This window comes from Nicotiana tabacum, chromosome 12 (assembly GCF_000715075.1).
Source record: "Nicotiana tabacum cultivar K326 chromosome 12, ASM71507v2, whole genome shotgun sequence".
In the NCBI taxonomy this organism is placed as follows: Eukaryota; Viridiplantae; Streptophyta; class Magnoliopsida; order Solanales; family Solanaceae; genus Nicotiana; species Nicotiana tabacum.
Window position 1 is genome coordinate 55,536,118 of NC_134091.1, and position 22,548 is coordinate 55,558,665.

General features: G+C 35.8%; 1 protein-coding gene and 1 non-coding gene across 2 annotated transcripts; one reads left to right on the forward strand and one right to left on the reverse strand.

The window, feature by feature from the left end:
• Positions 1–10,701: 10,701 nt before the first annotated feature.
• On the forward strand, positions 10,702–18,351 carry LOC107801209 (putative complex I intermediate-associated protein 30). The gene is made up of 8 exons (XM_016624490.2): positions 10,702–10,840; positions 10,971–11,051; positions 12,535–12,648; positions 13,201–13,257; positions 16,522–16,613; positions 17,288–17,368; positions 17,523–17,621; positions 17,748–18,351. Exons 2-8 carry the CDS (start codon positions 11,000–11,002, stop codon positions 17,934–17,936), a joined length of 684 nt encoding a protein of 227 aa, XP_016479976.1. The 5' UTR covers positions 10,702–10,840; positions 10,971–10,999; the 3' UTR covers positions 17,937–18,351.
• Positions 18,352–18,529: 178 nt separating this feature from the next.
• On the reverse strand, positions 18,530–18,609 carry TRNAL-UAG (transfer RNA leucine (anticodon UAG)). The gene has a single exon. It is a non-coding gene; the product is annotated as a tRNA-Leu (tRNA).
• Between the last annotated feature and the right edge of the window lie 3,939 nt (positions 18,610–22,548).

A 22,548-nucleotide genomic window follows, 5' to 3' on the forward strand; every position in this document is an offset into this window, starting at 1 on the left:
AGGTCCGTATAGTGACTTTGGACTTAGTTGTATGCCCGCATTTGTATTTAGGTATTTTTATAAGGTTTTGGCACTATTTGGCAAGAGTTGAAAATTTGAAGGTTGGAATATTCATAAGTTTGATCGAGAGTTGACTTTGATGATATCGGGTTTGAATTATTGCTTCACGAGTTGAAATATGTTCGTTATGTCATTTGGAACTTGTGTGCAAAATTTGAGGTCATTCCGGGATGATTTGATATGATTCGACGCAAGTTTTGGAAGTTGAAAGTTTAAAAGTTCATTAAGTTTGATTTGAGGTGCGATTCGTGGTTTTGATGTTATTATGTATAATTTGAGGCCCCGAGTAGCTCCATGTTATGTTTTGGGACTTGTTGGTATGTTTGGACGGAGTCCCAAGGGGCTCGGGTGAGTTTCGGATCAATTTCGGACCATTTCCTTTCATTTTGAACTGCTGGTTTTTTTATGTCTCAGATGGCCTTTGCGGCCGCGATATTGTGGTTGCGATCGCAATGTGTTATATAGAGCTGGGTAATTTCTTTATCGTGTTCGCAGACTTCATGTCGCGTTCGCGTAGCTCTGTGAGGATTGGTCTTCGCGGCCGCATCGTATCACTGTGTTTGCATAGAATCGCGAAGGGAGCTGGCAGCTGATGGATCCTTAATCGCGTTCGCGTGTGTCATGTCGTGTTCGCAGAGCTTTGGTCTGTTTGGGCATCGCGTTCACGTGGGCTGTATCGCGAACGCGTAGTGCATTTTTTGGGCAGTAAAGTTTGTTAATCGCGATCACGAAGGTAATCCGGCTATCGCGATGGGTATTGTTGTTCAGTGATTATAAATACTCTATTTTCGAAGGTTTCGAATATTTTATCATATTTTGAGTTGTGAAGCTCGAATTTGGGCGATTTTGTAGGCGATTTTCACCATATGGATTGGGGTAAGTATTTTTTACTCGATATTGATTATATTTCGTGATTCCATTTTCGTTTTTTGCATTTAATTAATGATTTCAAAAGAGAAATTGGGGGTTTTGTCTAAAATTGCCTAAAGTGAATTTTTGAGTTTTGAACATCGATTCGGAGTCGGATATGAGTGAAATTAGTATGATTGGTCTTGTAACTGAATGGGTTATCAGATTTTATGAGTTTTGTCGGGTTCCGAGGTACGAGCCCGAATTTGACTTTTTGTTGACTTTGAGTAAATGTGTGAAGATTCGACCTTTATCATTTGGGATTGTTTCCTTACGCATTATTTGATATTTTTGAGTTGTTTTTGGCTAATTTCGAGCCGTTCGGAGGTTGATACGCATGGGATGACGTTTCTAGAGTATTTTTTGGCTTGCTCGGTACATATCTAAACTTGGATTTGAGGGTATTTAACCCTGGAAATTATGTTATATGAGATGTATTAGGGTAAACACATGCCAGATGACGGGCGTGTGGGCGTACACTGGGGTAATAATGATTCAAGTCAACTATTAGATTATAAACGGACTTGTTTTGCGATTATATCTTGTTACATCCATGTTCTCCCTACTTGTTTGATTATCTGAGCTGTGAATCATATTAGAAGACATGTTTAGGGTATATGTCTATTTGGTTGAGACCTAATGACACTATTTATGTTGCTTTGAGTTATCTGATTTAACTGTAATTATATACTCAGTCATGATTCATCATTTGCATATCATATCTCAGTCTATGTTCATCATTCATCGTTACATCGCATGTTATCATTGATTTTCCATATGTGGAGTTTTTGGGCTGAGTGGTACGAGATTATGAGCCCTTGAGACTTGAGAGATTGATGACTGAGGTAGGCCTGAGAGCCGTGTTATGAGTGTTATTGTGGATCGGACTGCACGTCGCAGCAGGCCATACTGGCTTTATTATTATTTATTAATATTATGGATCGGGTTGTACGTCGCAGCATGCCTTATTGGCTTTATTATTATTATGGATCGGGCTCTACCCGCAGCATGCCTTATTGGCTTTATTATTATTATGGATCGGGTTGCACGTCGCAGCAGGCCTTATAGGCCTTAAATTACTGCTTGGGCAGGATACTCCCATCCGGAGTTTTACATACCAGTAGTGGGTATAGGCACGATGATATATATGTACACGTGCTTTGGCGAGGGGCTTATGAGCCAGGTACTCGTACAGTGCTGAGTGATTATGTATGTGTGTGTGTATGATGAAGTAGGCATTTGAGACATACAACTTGAGTATGTTTGAGGGTTAGAGTACCTAGGAATATTACCGTGAAATCATTCATTTGGCATGCATACTTGGCATGTAGGCATAGAAATGCATTTTCCTCATGCTATATGGTATTGTGACATTCATGATTTGGCGTGTATATTTGACATGTAGGCATTGAAATGTATATTCCTCATGTTAGACGGTATATGTAATTGATGACTTGACATGCATATTGATATGTAAGCATAGAGATGTACTTTCCTCATGTTATCTGATAATAAAATATCATATCTTTTGTTGAAAGTTTGGGAAAAACCATAATTTTCTGATATACTCATATTTTGGTGATTCCGGTGAAAGATTTGGATTTTACTGTTATACCTGAAAAGCATGTCTATTTTTCATAACTGTGAATGAGCTGAGCATAATATCCTTTGAGTTATTACTTGTACTGCTTTTATTATATTGTTACGAGTTGTTCTTGGCTATTGATGTTGGACTCTGACCGTATTTCAAGTTCGTCATTTCTTCCAACCTAAGGTTAGGTTTATTCCTTATTGAGTAAATTGGGTCGGTTGTACTCATATTACACTTCTGCACCTTGCGTGCAGATTTTGGAGCTGACGTTCATGTGTATAGCGGGAGTTGGCATTGATGATGTACATACGTTCTGGTTATAGCTGCCTCTTGTTCTTGGTAGGTTTAGATATATAAATCTGTCTATGTATATCTCGAACAGATGATGTATTTATTTCATACCAGCTTTATAAACTCTAAGTTTTAGAAGCTAATGATTTGTACTACCAATCCTTGGGAATTTATATAGAAAGTTCAGTTATTTCATTTATTGATTCTTGTTATCCTATTTGAGTTGTGTGGTCTATCATTTGGCTTACCTAGTGGGTTGGGTTAGGTGTCATCACGACTAGTTGGATTTTGGGTCGTGACAGATTTATACGTGTGTTGCCAGTAAGGGAATTACTTGAAGCTACACGGTGAGATAAGAGGCTAAAGCGCGTGAAGCTATTTCGGAAAAAATATTTTTAAGAATATATATATATATACAAGACTCACGCGGCGATATAAAAAAAATTATGGTTGTGACTTGTGAAATGTGATTATGAGGTGTGGTACCTTGGTTGTGATTCTTATTGTATATTCTATGTTGGAACGACTTGTTGATTGAACGATTATTATTTTTTCTTAAATCATTTCACTTGTATTTTGATTGTATTTGGTTATTTGTTGTTATTCTTGTGTTGGAACGAATATAACTTCTTGTGTGAGTCATGCATTCTACGTGATAAGCCGTGTTTCTTTGATGTGTCAATCTTTGCCTCTGTTGTTACTTGGTGAATTGATTGTCAAGATGAATTTACTTGTGTGGAGTCATTATCTCATATTCTGATGAGTTGTTGGTAACATGACGGTTGTAAATAAAAGAGTTATTAACATATTTTATTTTATGTGACTCTTAAGATAAAACTCGTTAACTCACTCGGTACTTTACTATTTTTAAATGGTTATCATATTTTACTTTAATTGATTCTCAAATTAAACTCATTACTCTATTTGATTTTTCACTTTACTTAAAATTGATATCATGCGTTACTTTAACTAATTCTATGTAATTCATAAACTTATCTGATGCTTTACTTTATTTAAAATGTTAATCTTACTTTACCTTATTAATTTCTAAACTAAACTCATTTGATACTCTATTTTGTATAAATTTCACTTATTTTACTTTATTTGATTCCTAAAATAAACTCATTATCTCATTTGACGTTTTACTTTATTCAAGATTGTTATTATGCCTTATTGTATTTTAAATAAATCTCTCGAATATTCTTATTTGGCATTTGACACGGATACAATGTACGTGGTAGCACATGGACCTTGTCGTGCGAAGGTGATTGATGATGGGGCACGAGGTGCCCTGTGTGCCAGATTCGTGATTGTGGCCTATGATTTATGATCGGGGGTGTAGTACCTCGGAGTGATTCTTGTTATAAATCATGTGTTGGAATGACTTGATTACTTGAATTGTAATTTGTTTCCCCTAATTGATTTCATTCACATTTTAACTATATTCTGATTACTTTGCCACTTTATCACTGGTTGCTTCTTGTTTCCATTTGTTGTGTAATATTCCTTACGTTGTTAGCCCTATATTGATGTTCTTTCCACTATTAGCTTTATATTTATATGCTCACACAGGTTATTGTCTAGTGGGTGTCTTGACTTACCTCGCCACTATTCAACCAAGGTTAGTCTTGATACTTACTGGGTACCACTCTGGTATACTCGTGCGACGCTTCTGCATATTTTTGTGCAGATCCAAGTACCTCTGAGCATACCGGTCGTTAGCTAGCTGTTGGAGATTTGCTACAGAGACTTCAAGGTATACATGTCATTACGCTCGTAGGCCTCGGAATCACCTTCTGGAGCTTTACTTTATTACTGTTTACTTTCATTTCAAAAAGTGATATATTTGATAATCTTAGTTACTCTCAGTAGAGCTTATGACTCTGTACTATCGGTTTTGGGGTTGTATATAATTGTTCGATTTTAGCTGCGTTATTTCATTGATCATTTTAATGTTTATACAGTTAAGTTGGTTAATTTTGTTACATCTCATCATATGTTATACCTACTCAGTCTTAGAGACTAGGTACCATCACGATTCCTAAGGTGAGATTTTGGAGTCGTGACAATATAGATTTCTTATATGCAACTATGGCTCTTTTGCTTCTCGACTTTTTTCCGATCCAAAATTCCACCGGAGTCGCGATGGTGCCTAGCCCTACTTGCTAGGCAAGCCAACATCCAATATTCGGAAGTAAACTTCAATAACAGTAAGAAATAGTCTCAAAAGCGGAGTAAGATAAATAACTATAGCCAAATAGTGATATAACTGAACTACCATCCCAGAACTTAGTGTCAGCGAGTATATGATCTCGATAGAATAAGTAAGTACAATGGTCTGAATAACGATACAATATTGTCTGAAGAACATAAACAGTAATAACAAAAGTAAGGAAAGAGACTTCAAGGCCTGCGAACGGAACAACGGGGCTACCTTGAAATCTCCAACATATACTAATACGATTCTCCAGCAATCAACTCTATCAGCAGCACCTGAATTTGCACATAAAGTGCGTAGTGCAGTATGAGTACAAATAACCTCATGTACTTTATAAGTAGCAAGTCCAACCTCATATTGAATATAGTGACGAGATTGGCAAAGTCTGCTACTCACTTTCAACAGCCAACAATAACAATAACAGCATAATGATAATAGCAAAAGAAAAAGCGACTCAAGAATGGTAAGTTCCACTTAATCATATGAACAGAAAAATAGGCATACTTTCCAAACTCAGTTAAGGCATCAAATTCAAGATATAAAGTATTAATTAACATGAGTAAGATACAACTTTATGGCTACATGACAAGTATCCATGCCAAAATCAATAACTTCACATTTAAATCATCAAGTGAGCACAATCTCAGCATTGTACGAGTGTCTAGCATAAAGCCCCTCACTAAGCACATAGCAAGGACCTGCACTCGCAGGGCCCAAAGTAACATGAGTTATCACCTCACTTCGGAGGGTCAGATCCTAGCCCAAGCGTTGATCGGATCAAAAGTCAACGATCATTATAACTCAGCCTCAATGGCCTGGCACACGCATCACCTCAATATCAATACCACCCAGCCCAATGTGGGGCCTAGAGTACGTGTCACCATACTATCAATATCAACAAGGCTTTGTGGTCCAAGTTTAGTCATTAATCCGCTCAAATCTCAATATGCCAATATCTCACAGTTTCAGAAATCAATATACCGCACAAATTACCAACGTGCCACAGTCCCACTCAAACCCGTGTGACACAAGTAAGGATACTACCAACACGTGAGATAACAAGTAAGAAGTATACATATATGGTGGTGTAACACGCATATATAATATCAAACTGAAAAATATGACTACAACCAAGCAAACAACTCAACATGAAAAAATAGCCCTATCATGTCTCAAACGGATAAACACATAAATTAGGCATGATTTCTAGCATGAATAATAGCTCAAGTAGTCATACAATTAGATACAATACAATAACAAAGAGGCATGATAGTAATACAAAGCACATAATGGCCTAAAGTCTAATTTGATCATAAATCATCACAATGCACGCTTATACGCTCGTCACCACGTACGTGCTCCCCCAACATATAGCGAGCATTATAGTCGATGGGAAAAATACCCTCAAGCCAAGCCTAAGGAAGATACTTAACTCAAAGCGCGAGAATCAATACTCCAAAAAGCCCCCTCCGAACGGGTCAAATCTAGCAAAAACATAACTCAATAACGTCAAACAAGGCTATAGGAATTGATTCCAAACAAAAGCTTCAATCTTTATCAAATTGTACAAGTCAACAAAAAGGTCTACTCGGGACCGCTTGTGGAACCTAACAAAAGTCATAAATTTTGATTACTCATTCGAATACGAGTCCAAATATTCAAGTTTCATCCAAATCCTACTCTGAATCAGGGTTCAAATCTCGCTTATTCATTCTCCAAAATTTCTTACAAAAATCTCAATTTTCTCCCTTAGATTTCATCAACCAAAAGTCAAAATCAAGGATAGAGACACGAATAATAATTAAATATGAGTTAAGAACACTTACCAAATCCAAGTGGGTGAAAATCGCTCCAATCCGAGCTTTCAATCTCAAAATATGATAAATGAAGTCAAGCCCTCGATTCAAAATATTATGCCCATCCATTATCGCTTTTGCAGCCATATCTGTTGCTTTTACAGCGTCGCTTATGTGGCTCTACAGATGCGGTCAAACCTCGCAGATGCGCACTCCGTAGCAGAAATCACCCATGTGCGACTGCGCACTTCCAGTCCCAGGTCTGCTTTCGCATGTGTGGGCATCTCCCTCGTAGGTGCGACATCGCATCTGCAAGCCACACTCCGCAGATGCGGTGCACCTGCACCAGACCTGCCAAGAAGCATCAAAATAATCTGGAACCTATCCAAAACATACCCGAGACCCTCGGAACTCCGTTCAATCATACCAATAAGTACCAAAACATAACACAGACCTGTTCGAGGCCTCAAATCATATAAAGTATCATCAAAACCACAAATTGCACCTCAATTCAAACTTAATAAACTAATCAAACTTCCAACTTCTAAACTCATGTCAAACCATGTCCAACTAACTCGTAATGATCCCAAATTTTGCACATAAGTTTTAAATGATAGAACATACCTATTTTAATTTTCGGAACAACAATCCAAAGCCGATAGCTTCATAGTAACTCCCGGTCAAACTTATGAACTTTTCAAAACTTCAAACTTGTAGCTTTCAACAACTAAAGTCAAATTAACCTAGGAACCTCTAAATCTAAATTCAAAAATATGCCTAAGTCCAAAATCAAGATACGAACCTATTGGAACCATCAAAATACCGATCTAAGATCGTTTACATAAAAGTCAAAACCATGGTCAACTCTTACATCTTAAGCTTTCAAACATGGAACAATGGAACTAAGTATTCCCGTTCACTCCAAAACCTTACCGAAACTAAACCAACCATCCCCGCAAGTTACAAAATAATAAATAAGCATACGAGAAGTATCAAATGGGGAAACGGGATTCAAATACATAAAATGACCGACCAATCATTACAGACTTCATGAGTTAGAATTGGTAGTTGCAAATATATGTTCCATGTATGCAACTACGACTATTGCGTATATAGATTTCTTATACGCAACTATGGCTCCTTTTCACCTCCAATTATCTCTTTCCATAATTTTCACATATGTATTCCTTCTTTGCGAATATTAAGATGATGCGTGCAAATTGGGCCTTATTCCTTTGTCTTTTTTTATCCTTTTTTTCTTTCTTCTTCATAATTTCTTCTTCATGACAGATTTAATTGAAGATATGTGAGAATGAGATATATTTATTTATGTATTATTTAAAATTATTAATATTTAACAAATGAAAATATATGAATGAACATATCCATCAATTCTTATTAAGGAATCAGTGCTGATTGATGATTGATGACGAAGATGAACACAACAAATGTGATGTAATTTTAATATAGTGTTGAGTAGATCAACTTAAGAATGATCGAATAGAATATGTTACAACATTAGGGAAGAGGGGAGGGGAGGGTATTTATAGGATAACCTAATTGTAATAGCCCCTTAATAATCCTCCCATATGTTCCATCTGTTACCAGTGGTAAATACAAATCTTGTACGTTATGCCAACTGTATCGTAACCATTAGAAATGCTTTAATAATAAATTTTGGATATCTCAGAGTTTGTTAGTGCGTGTAAGTCATCTATACAGTCGCTTATAATCTCCTGAATAAGTTGCTTCGGGCTGACCTTGTTCGGTGGGAGTAGAGTTGTTCTAGGGATCAACTTCTCGGTCTTTAATCTCTAATCTAGGTATGTCTTTGGCTAACCTGGAAGAAGTACTTGCCACATGTTGACTCCTATGCCGTCTATGTGTCGAATATATAGCTTTTTTTAACGCTAAAGGCAGATCTTACCCAAACTATTATTAAAGGGTAAATATGAACCATTTCGTATAGTTCAAGTACAAGTTTTTGACCATTTTGAGGGAGATACAACAAAGGTAGGAGACCCCACTAAGAGGCAAAATGATATTATTGCCCTTTGTTGAAAAGATTAAGGTTAACCAAAGAATTAAATTTGTGAAAACAAAAATACAAATAAAAAGCAAAGAATTCAATTTGGAAGAGAACAATAATTAAATTTCACTTTACTAAAAAGTCGCGGCAACCTTGTCCTCCTTTATGAGAGAAAATGATCAAAATGGTACCTAATGTATATAGGTCGTACTATTTTGATTTGTCTACCTATATTGTTGTATAGAACTGAATATTTATTTATATAAAAAAAAGTATGCTAAGTATTTATTTATCTATTAAGGATATAATTTTATTTTCCACTTTCTTGGATTATTAGGCAAATAAAGTTTGAATTAAAAAAATAAAAGGAAAATGAGTTGATTACAAGTGCATTCTAGTACATAGTAGTAGAGTATATATTTATAACTTTACAATGAAGAAATTGGCGGAGAATAGATATAAATAAAGGGAGCAATTTCAGTATCAAACTTTACATTAAAGTTGCATTAATATAATAGCATATTTTAATCAAGTATAAATTTTAAAGGATAATTTTATCTTTAACTAAGGTAATGCATGCATTAAAACCCATTGCATTGTTAGGGGTCATTTGGTAGGGTGTATAAGAATAGTGCAGAATACAGTGTATTAGTAATACAGGGAGTAGTAATGCATGGGTTAGTAATGCAAGCATTAGTTATGCAGATATTATTTCTTATAAACTGTTTGGTGTGGTATATTAAAAATTATAATGCATTGCATAATTTTTAAGAAAAATAGTTGTTTACAAAAATGCCCTCCATATTCTCTAGCTTTAAGGGACTTTAAGGACAATTTTATCTTTAACCATACTAATGCATGCATTAATAGCCTTGGTATTACTAATGTCATGATTTTCTATGCATTACTTATACATAGGCTAATATCAAGCATGATGTATAACTAATGCAAGTATCAGTTATACATAGGTTGAAAAAATATACCAAACAAGGTATTAGTAATGCACAAAGCTAATGCTTTCATTATTTTTTTTAATACCTCCTACCAAACGACCCCTTAATACCATGATTTCCTATACATTAGTTATGCATAAGATAATACCAAATATGGTGTATAACTAATTCATAGGTTCAAAAAGTATACAAAACAAGGTATTATTAATACACAAAGCTAATTCATACATTATTCTGTCTAATATATCCTACCAAACCACCTCTTAGTAGTTAGTACAAACCCTTAAAATTAACGGTTGGCCTCCGAGTTTTTGACCAATATTGTCCCTTATCTTTGAGGGAATGTCTATTTTGGTCCCTCAAATATAACCCTGAGCATATTTAGTCCCCTAAATATGCTAAAGTGGAGCAACTTTAGTCTCACTGACACAATATGTTCAAAAACTAACGGTGTTACCCAACTTTGATTCATGAAGCAAATCTTCTGCTCTGAAGAAAAATATTTCCTCTCCTTTTATTAGAAGACATTATTTAAAAATGAGGAATTATAGTGATAATTTACGTTATCCAATAAAAGGAGAGGAAATATTTTATTTCAAAGCAGAAGATTTGTTTCATGAATCAGAGTTGGGTAACACCGTTAGTTTTTGAACACATTGTGTTAGTGAGACTAAAGGTGCTCCACTTTAGCATACTTAATGGATTAAATATGCTGAGAGCTATATTTGAGGAACCAAAATAGAACTACTCTCGAATACAAGGGACAATATTGGCCAAAAACAAGTTGACTCCTACAAAAATAGTTTCAATTAAACCCAAAAAAGAAAAAGAAAAAGAAAAAGAAAAAGAAAAGTAAGAGCTTCTCTTTCGTCCTCTTCTGTGTAAAACCCACTCAGGAATAGTAGCAGAAGTGACCACCAGTCGCCGATTGTCGGAGAGCATTCCCGGAGATCAGTGATCGATATCTGTCAAAATCATTTTTTTTATTTTTTGGTGTGCTCAGAAAAACCTTCTGTTTCTATCTCAAGCAATATAAGGCTTTAATTCAATGCTATTGCTTTTCGTTGTTCTGTTCCCTGTCTTATAGCTGAAGTTTGAATGAATTTTCAATTCAATGTTGCAGGATTTTTCTTACCGGAGAGGAAGTTAGATATGTCAAGGTTTCGCTCGCTATTGCAAGCATCGCTGAATGCTACTAGAAGAGGTATTTCACCATTACCGACCTGATTCCTTTCTAGTTTTAGCGGATGCTTTTCATTTCTATTTTTTGTTACGAAATACTCCTAGGATTTTATGTTCGCTCATTTCGTTATCCTCTTAGCTGACGCGAGACGGAATATATGTTCCCCCCATCTTGTGATGCAAAAGTGCAGAATCTCAAGTTAATAACTCACAGAAAATACCAAAAGCAGTGAGAACTTCGAAATGACTAGGCTATAAACTAACGAATGAGCTAAGGGAATCTAAATTGGCAGCCAAAGAATGAGTTTAATTGATATGGATTGGTATTTATACAACAGATAGAGCAAGTAAGAATCTTGATTGATATCTACAGTCAGTTACAGATGAAATCCCAGCTAACTCGTAAACACTTCTCCTTCCAAATTCACCTAACTGCCACTAGAAAACCTTATATGTGCTGCACTTAAGATACATCTTGGTTAATTGCATTCACCATCTTATTTTGATGTTTAAAAAAAAGGCAGCGTTGACATTTAATGAGAATGCTTGAATGGGAATCGTTTTAGCAACTGACTATAGATTCGAGTCTAAACCGCCGGGAGGGGAGAGACCATTTTCATGAGAGAGGGACGAGCAAGTGACAAATTGGGGGACAAAATATGTAGGCCTTCTGAGCGGTCATTTAGGGGCCTTGTTAGCGAGCCGTCATTCTTTCCTAAGCTGTCAGGGTCCGATTGAAACGAGCAAGAGATAGAGAAATCCTCAATCATAGATGTGAATTGAAAAGGCAATCCCCTCTCAGACTCTGGTTGTTCAGTTATTTTAACAGGTTAATGCTTTTGGAAGTCATTTTAGTTTCAGCTAGTTAGGCCACTTTGAAATGTATGGATTTTTTCTTCAAAGTCTTTTCTTGGTTGCTGACAGTTAAAATGGGTCATGCTTTCTTTTCGTTTACCATTTCTCACAGATCAGGTAACATAAGTTGTTAAAATGGCTAGGTGATGGGTGAGAATTCCTATCACCTTTAGAAACTTAGATATCTCTCTGGATGTCCTTTCACGTGTATTGTGGAGAGGCTTCTATGTATAACAGGAGTTGAATGAGGTTTAAAGATAAAAATGACTGACCTAGGAGTTTTTGACAGCATTTTGCATATGATGTAAAAGGAAGAAGAACGGGAGCCTAGAGAACCTTTTTGAGCTGCACAACTCCTTTGACGTGCTTAGCTACAGAGATTAATTAACTTGCTTTGTCATTTTCTTTTGTTTTTCCTCCTACTTTTTGCTTCATTAGTTCATGATGGTGTTTGTATTATCTTTTGGGGTTTGTGATGATCCCTATCTAGCTTCCTCATATTGGCTAGTAGTTGATCAGTCTTATGCTAAGTATGTAATAATATATCTTTCTTGAATCAGCATGTCAGAAAACTGGTGCTCTTTCTTTATTACTTCTGTTTCTATCAATTATAGTAATTTTCAGTTGGTAATAACTTTCTTCACTTGTAGCACTCACATGGAACATTGAAGACCTAGTTCCACCAAGTGAAAGATACATTTTCAACTTTAATTCAAAGGATGAGCTCAAGAAATGGCATTTATACTCAGATTCAGAATATGGAGGTATCCAAACCTGATATACTTCCCTTGCATGTAATACCAGTACTTGGTAATAGCTGAGCAGAGTTTTTTTTCGGGTATTATTCCAATCTGTTGAATTAGTGGAATTAGTTTTCCTGATTTACTCTCCTTCAATTGTAGCTTTCATAGTCTTATGTTGCATAGGGTTTTTAGTGGAAGTGGACTCTCAGCTCTACAGAACATATTGTTCTTTTTGTTTTGTTTTGATGGGTTACCGAACATATTGTTCCATTTTCTTGAATATCTTATTACAAAGCCTGTATTGCTTGGTTTTACCCAATATGGTAGTCTTTCATATCAGCATTTATCACGTGAGGCACTCATAATTTTATATTAGTTTTATTGAACATCGAAATGATTGTATTTAAGGAGAGTGCCTACGAAATGGACCAGTTACAAAGTCAAGCAATGGCTACAGTCTCCAAGAATCAAGCTACCATAAAGACACTGAGGAATTTCTTCCTTTGACCAAATGTTTACTGAAATTAAAAATTAAGTTAGTGACTAATAAATATCCTGATGATAATATGTCAGGTCTATCCTCAGCAGCTTTGGAGATTAAGGATACTGGAAATGGATCAACAAATGTTGGTAAATTATTTTAACCGCGCATAATGTCTTCTTTGTTTCCTTTTTGTTCTTCCTTTTTTGGTATTTGGTTATTTCTTTGGTCTAGTGAAACAATGTAGAGATAAAATGCTGTTGGAGTTTCTTTTCCCCTTTTAATTGTTCATAATCACTTTTAAAATCCTTAAGTATTTTTTTTCTCACTTTATCTTTAGGTTACTTGGCTGCATGTGCTCGATAGATGCCTCCAAAAGCTGTATATTTCTTTGGTAGATTTTTTTTTTTTCCTGAAAACATAACAGACAATTAGTTTTACAGTTCAAATAGGAGTTAATTTTTAGCAAAGAAATGTATGGGATAGGCGCATGTTACGAGTTCGAACCTTGTTGCAGACACAAGTCTAGTATTTAAGTGGAGAAGGGTAGAGGGAGGGACCCTCCCCCTCCGCCCAAGTTTCGAACCGTGTGCCTTTGGCCCTTGGAGATTATCAATTATCAAAGAAAAAAAGTATATTAGTTTAGTAGTTAGAGCACAACATGTTATGTATTGGTTAGGCGCACGTCACGAGTTTGAACCTTGCCGCAGACAAAATCCTTTACATTTAAGTAGAGAAGGGTAGAGGGTGGGCTCATTATCCATTGAGTTTGAAACCGTGCGCCTCTGGCCATCAAAGATTTCTCGGTTATAAACTACGAAACATATATGTAATGCTAGATATATAACTAAAATGGAAAAAAAGTATTTGGACAAATAATTGAAAAACTATAATTGAGTGAAATATATGAAGTAAAAATCATGTCAACCAAGTTAAAAAGCAATTTAAATTTTTGATTAGATGTAAAGATGAGTTTTAGGTTTCTTTAGTGATTATTGTTTTCATTAAATTTCTAATTTTGTTTCCTAAATACTAAAAAAATCATTCTGAACATTTGTGTTAAATTTATATATTGAATTGCCAATTATATTTGTTGTCTATGTATTGCACATTTACACTGACAAAGCCCATGAAGTGCATGTCACTGTTTTGATGCTTCTACTAATTAAGTGCCACCTAAGTGAGGAGAAGCGTCCAACCTTAGTCTCCGCTAGCTTCAGGGCGTAAATGAGCCTTTAACAATACTGGTTTGAGATAGTGAGTGTCGTAAATTCTCACTAGATAGGAAAGGCAAAACAAACGGTTAATTACGGAGCCCTATAGTGGCTTTTGTCTAAGTGCAAAAACTGCTAGTTGTATGCAATACTGCTCTCAAACCATCAACTTAAAAATTAATAGGACTCTATACCACAATAAAATGGTCACAACCATCTGAGGCTTGAAAAAAAAAACCCTATCAGCTTGGAATGGAGGTGATGTTTAGCCAAAAGAGCGATGCAACTATTAGATTTTTACAATCTCAAGTTCCTCACAGGAAAGAAGTATAGATGCATTGCCAGCTATGCTAAAGTTAAAGTAAGCAGATAAAAATGGGAGCATTTTGAAGTTTCTGTCTTAGTAAGCTAAAGTCTAGAAACTTATCTTAGATTTAATCAAGGTATTGAGACATAATGACTTCTCTACATGTCTGAATTTCTTTTGGTTAATTTCTATATCAAAACGTTTATAAGTTGATTTTGTACCGCCTCCTGGGGGACTTTAAACATTAAGCTTTAATTGCTCCTATGATACTGAAAGTATTTGATGCTTAGCTTGTTGGGATGACAATGTTGCATTTTGCGTTGCTGTCTGTTTATGCCAATTCATCAGCTTGGAAGAAGGTTGGCTTAATTCTCTTACTGGAATTGCTTGGGTGTGCAATGAACTAACTGATGGAAAATATTTAAAGCATGATATTTCTATTTCTGCCTATACTCGCAAAGCATATAACGACCTAAGCCCAAGGCACGTACTATCCGATGTGGGCCTAGGCCCGCATGGATTTGTCTTTTCGGGCTACGCCATAAGTTGCTTGGACACGGGTGCAGGTGTCCGACACGGGTGTGGATCTAGAGGTCGGATCTTTCGAGATGTAAATTCTAAGATTCGGGGATACGGATCCTAGTACTGCTGATACAGGTGCGGGGATCCGGCTAAAATAATTCAAAAAATAAAAATATAAAAATATCTCTAAATTATGAGAAATTTTGTAGAATACTTGCATATAGCTTGTAAAGTGTGGATTTCTTTTTTATTCTCAAGTTGTAGATAAGTAAAGGATTGATTTCCTAGATAAGGTATGCTATTTCTTCAAATTTACCTAGTTTTGGTTATGATTTCGAGAATCAAATTGTATCTCGTCTCGAACTTTTCCGTCCGTCGTGCTCAAAGTACCCAAAATTGTTTGACCAGATCCGGTACAGATCCCATACCCATACCCATACTAGTGTCGTGTCAACACGGGTACGACACCTAAATTGCCGTGTCAGAGCAACTTAGGCTACGCCACATCGAGCCCCAAAAGCGTGTGTACCGTGTGAATTCTGTCATGCTTTAAAAAGCTCTTCACTTTCCTATCTCATTCCGATGTGGGATTCGCCTAATGTGACTTGTGCACTTCTTCTTCAGAAGCTTCCAACCTAGACCCGCCCTCTTCAGCCCGCCCTCCGTCATGGGCATCACATTCACTCCCAGAACTCAGCGTCCTCGCTGAGGTTTGTCCCACCATCGTAATGAGGGAGACTCGGCTCTGATACCATATTTGTCACGACTCAAGCCCATGGCACGTATTGTCCGCTTCGAGACTAGGCCCGCACGGATTTGTGTTTTCGGGCTATGCCATATCGAGCCCCAAAAGCGCGCATACCATGTGAACTTGTGTCATGCCTTATAAAGTTTTTCACTTTCCTCTCCCATACCGATGTGGGATTCGCCTAAGGTGACATGTGCACCCCTTCTTCAGAAGCTTGCCAGCCTAGAGGTCTGCTAGTCTTGCTTGACCTGCGCTCTTCAGCTCACCCTCCGTCATGGGCATCACAGAGCATACCAGTCCCAAGTCCCCGATAAGGAAAGAGCGTTGTAATGGGTAGCAACCAATATAAAAATAGTCAAATTCATTGTCCGGGGTCTTAGGTGTGTATGTGGAGAAAGCCATTGACCTCTAAGACTTCCGCTGAACCTACAATTCAGCTTAATCATTTCTTTTTTCTGCCACACCTATGTCTCTTCTTCAACTTTTTTTCTATTGTAGGTAGTCAATTTTTTTGATAATAATTCTGAAAGTATATCAAAAGATGTTACTATAATAGTGTTACTTTTCTTGAGGCTCACATTTCGCACGTCGAATATATATAGGTTTTTGGTGTTTCTGGCAGGTGTTTTCTCCGGAAACCTCTCTTTGGATGTTATGGAAGGATCAAAGTGGAATATGACTCGAAGTGGCTTTTGTGGAATGCGGTCTAAAAAGGTGAATGCTACTTAACCATCCCAATAAATGCTTTCTGTACTCCTCTTTTTGCTGTTTGATAATGAATAAGTAACAGATTCAAGATGAGATATTGAAGAAAGAGATGAGAAAGCCCTAGAACACCGAGAGAATAGAGAGGGAGAGAATGAGAGGACTTTTCGGAAAACCAAACTGAGAAAATAAAAACTGTTTATATTTACATCAGAAAAAAAAAAAATACATGGGAACTGAAAAACAAAGTAGCTAAATAATGGATGGATCAGCATCTCGATCAACTTGGGCCATCTGCACATCTTGTACTTGGGTCATCTCTAACAGTTAATCATATGTTATTTTTGTTTCCTTTGTGATTGTGATAGCTCTTCTAATAAAAAGTGCTCTGTTCACTTTAATTTGCTCAAATCGATAGATTGTGGTTGTCAGTCCGATGAGATGATATGTCAAAATGAAACCTTTGTTATTTTCTTTAATTGGCTCTATCAAAAGAGCGATTAGTGTTTCTCAGATATCAGGCACTACTGGTGAAACTTCACAAAATCCCCTTGCCTTAATGCCATTAGTATAATTCACATATCATTTTTGAATGCGCCTAGACAATAATACAATATTACTAGATAGAGGAAATGGTCTGTTGTCTGTCAGTGGCTTCTCCATCTGATTTCTTTTTCCTGCAGTTTGATGGCTTCATCGATTTGGATGGATATGACACGATAGCGCTTAAACTTAAAGGAGATGGAAGATGTTATATTTCTACTGTAAGTTCTGTGTCTTGTCTGTAGTTGGTGATTTTTAAGCACGTCTTTATTTTGATGCTTTCATGCTTGGGATGTCCATGTTTTCATTGAGCTGCTGGTATTCGTATGTGGATGAACTGTGGAATAATCTTATCTCACTCAAATCTAACTGCAGATATACACAGAGAATTGGGTCAATACTCCTGGACAAGATGAAGATAATTCATGGCAAGCATTCGTTTTTGTGCCAAAAGAAAACTGGTATATTGCAAAAGTAAGTTCTTCATTTCTTTCATCCTTTTAGCTATATATCATTGCAGAAGGTTAAATTAAAATACTTGTTCAGTTTGTGGAAATAGAATGACATATTGACATGTAGATTGCTTTATTGGCTGTGTAGATCCCGCTTACTCGTTATGTACCTACTTGGAGAGGGAACATGATAAATGCAAAGTTGGAGATGAATCCAGCTCGAATTCTTGGCATGTCTCTATCTGTCAACGCAGAAGGTGGAGTTCCAGGTGCCAAGTCTGGGCCTGGTGATTTCCAAGTGGAAGTTGATTGGATTAAAGCCTTGCGGATGCAGTAAGCAAAAGGGGAACATCTTAAAGAATTATTAGAATAGGCTGGGACATTTGGGGCATCCACGCTCACCAGTTGAGCAAGATTGTGGAAATGCCATTCAGAGATGGAGAAGATACAGGTTCTTTTTCTATGTACCTTGGAGGAAAAGAGAGAATTGAGCTGAGGAAAGGAGTGAAACCTTAAAATGCAGTGACTACAGGCCACACCACCAAGTCAAATTATCAGATTTTTTTCTTGTAATAAATGGGGCTCTTCAATTTTTCTTTAGGCTATCAACTAGTATGGTAAACTAAACAGTATGTTTAATAATTATATCCTCGTCTGTTACAAGGTTTGGCAATCAAATAATACAACAATGTGCTTGGAATCGGTAGTACTGTTAAAAGATTTAATGTCAATGAACAATGTTACTACCAAAAGCAAATTCCTAGTAGCATAACAATGATATCCACAATATAAAATCATGTCTGCAAAATTTTCAGCCTAAACCCTAAAGAGACATACCTTATCTTAAGATAGAGACCAAATAGCATGTCATCTCAATAGTCAATACCGTATGCGTTGGGTGATAATCAGAAAAATACACAGTTAAAAGAATGACGGCTGTGGGATTTGAACCCACGCCCTTTCGGACCAGAGCCTAAATCTGGCGCCTTAGACCACTCGGCCAAACCGTCATATGGGACACTTATACTCCCTAATTTCTATATTAATCGTGGTTATGCAAGGCTGAAATATTTTCCATTCGGAGACAAAACCGAGAAACCTAATCAGTTTTAGGGCTGTTTATCGGGCGAATTGGACTGATATTTACACTTAACGGTTTGGTTTATCGGTTATTGGCTTATAAATGTATTAATCCGCCAGCCACCAAATAAGATATAGAGCAAATTGGCATCGGATTAGCGATTATTGAGCGGTTAGCGGATGGTTTATCGGCTATATCAAATAGACAATAAAATTACATAAATAATCAAGACATTAAACAATAGATAGACGATCCAATCACAGTCACACTCTAGTACGCTAATGAAGCTCTCATTGTTAATGGTAGTTTCTTTTACAATAAGCAAGCTAAAATACAAATTGGGGATCCCTAACTAGTAATAGAAGTTTAGTTAACATAAATTCTGGATATAGTTTTGCTTCAGTTACTAAGTTAAATGATTTATTTGAGCAGAAAGATATCAAACTATCTAGATCTTTCTAGTCTTGCCCCAAAAATAAGTTATGATGACGTTGAAGATCAAGCTGCTTCATAATGGGTAAAAATATAAATATAATAATTTTTAACAGGTTAACGGTTTATCCGATAAAAAAATTAAGTAATCCGCCCGATAAACCGTTAATTATAAAATTTCAATCCGTTCACCAACCGTTAATCCGATAACTCAATATCAATAAGCCATTAAATCATTACTATAGTTCAGTTAACAGTTACGGTTCGATTTTGAACAGTCTAATAAGTTTGACCATGATAAGTAATTTTGTGACAAGATTGTCAAGTCAAACCAAAAGAAGTTCGCTGACATGTATACTAACTTATATACGCGTCTCATCTTCATAGCATCATTTTGGATTTATATCTATGGACTCAAATTGATTCCTAAAAGTGATGTACGAGGACTACATTATGTAATAATCACATACGCAACAGCGCAAGAACTTGAATAATGAACCTACTTATTTATTTAGAGTTCTCGAAGTGTCCAACACAGTATAAAATGGTAAATGAACAATAAAGCAGATAAGGGTGGAGCTAGCCTATTAGGTACGGGTTCGATCGAATTCAATAATTTTTGCTTAGACTTTATATTTATATTAGAAAGTTTATTAAATATGTATAATATTTAATTATGAATCCAGTAATTAAGACGAGCTATGAGTATTGCGATAAATTTAGAACTTATAAACTTTAAATCTTAGTTTCGTCTCAGAAACGAATGCAATTTATTTCTTTTAAGATCTTAAAAACTAAAGATCTTATTGATATTTGTATTACCCCAGAATTTTGATGGCTGATGCCCGATATATGAACTTGTTAAAATGTATGAATATTTGTATTCATGTGTCTCTACTGTTTAGTGTTTTGAAATGTTTTTCTTAGCATACGTATATCCTGTTTGTCCAAACTTCCAAAATCTTTTTATTTGAAAAAAAATTGTTGTCGGAATTTTTTTCGAGTACTTTTGGAAATTAAATGAATTGTTTGTGTTTAGAAATCAATCTAAAAATTAGAGTAGCAATTTGTGCTTCCTAAAAGTTTCAAAAGTGTTTTTTGAAGAAAAAAAAAGTTATTTTTTCCCCTCTTATTCATAAGTGTTAAAAAATGAGAGTACAATAGAACAATATACTAATGGAGACAAAATATATATGAGGGAGAATGATTTTGTTATTTCTTTTCTTGGTGTGTTATTCATAAGATCAAAAGTTCCCTATTTATAAAGGTACAAATACATTCAAAGGTTATAAGTTAATGTACTTCTTAATTGAGTACTTGAATACAAATTACGTTAAATGGACAGACAAATGCATTCCTCTCACTCACATGCATTCATCTCATTTATAATACTCCCCATTGAATGTCTATTTAAAAGATAATGTGTCTCGTTAAAACTTTACTAGGAAAATCCAGTGGGAAAAAGCCTAGTGAAGGAAAAAGAATATAAATATCTTATAATACGCATTGAGTGATGCCTTATTAAAAACCTTACGAGGAAAAATCAATTGGGACAAAACCTTGGTTAAGGGAAAAAGAGTACAACGCGTATTATACTCCCCCTAATGAAAGCTTTATTTGATATCTCAGAGACGACGCATTCCAATCGTATGTCTCAGCTTCTCAAATGTCGATGTTGGCAATGCCTTAGTGAATAAATCTGCTTGATTGTCACTTGAACGGATTTGTTGAACATCTATCTCACCATTTTGCTGAAGATCGTGTGTGAAAAAGAACTTTGGTGAAATGTGCTTTGTTCTGTCTCCTTTGATATATCCTCCTTTAAGTTGAGCTATACAAGCAACATTGTCTTCATACAATATCGTTGGAATCTTCGTTTTTAAAGAAAGACCACACAATTATTGAATATGTTGGGTCATTGATCTCAACCATACATATTATCGACTAGCTTCATGAATAGCTATTATCTCTGCATGATTGGAAGATGTAGCAGCTAAAGTTTATTTTGTTGAACACCATGAAATAGTTGTGCCCCCACAAGTAAAATAGATAGCATATTTCAGATCGGGCTTTATGTGGGTCAGATAAATAACCTGCATCTACATAACCAATCAATTGTGAATCGGATTCATAAGAATAAAATAATCGCATATCAATAGTCCCTCGGAGGTATCTAAAAATATGCTTAACACCATTCTAGTGTCTTGTTGTTGGAAAGGAACTAAATCTTCCTAATAAACTTACTGCAAAAGTTATATCTGGTCGAGTATTATTTGCAAGATACATTAGTGGCCCAATTGCACTAAGATATGGAGTTTCATCACCAAGAAGCTCTCCATCATTTTCATGAGGTCGAAATGGATCTTTATTTATATCAAGTGATCTCACAACCATCGGGGTACTCAATGGATGTGCTTTATCCATATAAAAATGCTTTAGGATCTTTTCGGTATAAATTGATTGATGGACAAAAATTTCATCTTTCATATGCTCAATTTGTAGACCAAGACAAAATTTTGTCTTTCCAAGATCTTTTATTTCAAACTCTTTCTTCAAACAGTCTACTGCTTTTGGAAGTTCACCAGGAGTTCCAATGATATTTAGATCATCAACATACACAGCGATTATAACAAATTCAGATCCAGACCTTCTTATAAATACACAAGGACAAAATGGATCATTCTTATACCCTTCTTTCAGCAAATACTCACTCAGGCGATTATACCACATTCACCCTGATTGTTTCAATCCATATAAGGATTTTTTAAGCTTTATTGAACAAGTTTCCCGAAAACTTTTATTAGTTTTAGGAACTTTGAGCCCTTCAGGAATTTTCCTATAAATTTCGTTGTCTAATGTGCCATACAAATAGGCTGTGACAACATCCATTAGATACATATCAAGTTTTTTATGGACTGCCAAATTTATAAGATACCTGAAAATGATTGTATCCACCACAGGAGAATATGTCTCTATATAATCAATGCTAGGTCTTTGCGAAAATCCTTATGCCACAAGTCGTGCTTTATATCTAACGACTTCATTTTTATCATTTCGTTTTCGCACAAAAACCCATTTGTATCCCACTGGCTTTATACCTTCAGGTGTTCGGACTATACGTCTGAATACTTCACGTTTTTCAAGTGACGCTAATTTTATTTGGATAGCATCTTTCCATTTTTGCCAATCATTTCTCTATCTACATTCATCGACAGATCTTGGTTCAAGATCCTCATCTTGTTGCATTATTTCAATATCAACATTATGAGCAAAAATGTTGTCGACAATAATATTATTTCGGTTCCACCTTTTTGTCGTAGAGACATAACTTATTGAGATCTCTTCACGCTTATTATTTTCAGGTACCTGGACCTCCTCTGAGGTCTTATCATTTGTTATGTCACAGGGCTCTTTTTGAGCAATTACCTCCATATTA

Bases quoted from the DNA above. Each gene is read 5' to 3' on its own strand.
- LOC107801209 (XM_016624490.2), top strand. From the start codon at position 11,000: ATGTCAAGGTTTCGCTCGCTATTGCAAGCATCGCTGAATGCTACTAGA. The intron at 12,649-13,200 runs GTATCCAAACCT...ATAATATGTCAG, and splicing joins CTCAGATTCAGAATATGGAG to GTCTATCCTCAGCAGCTTTG. The intron at 17,622-17,747 runs GTAAGTTCTTCA...TTGGCTGTGTAG, and splicing joins AAAACTGGTATATTGCAAAA to ATCCCGCTTACTCGTTATGT.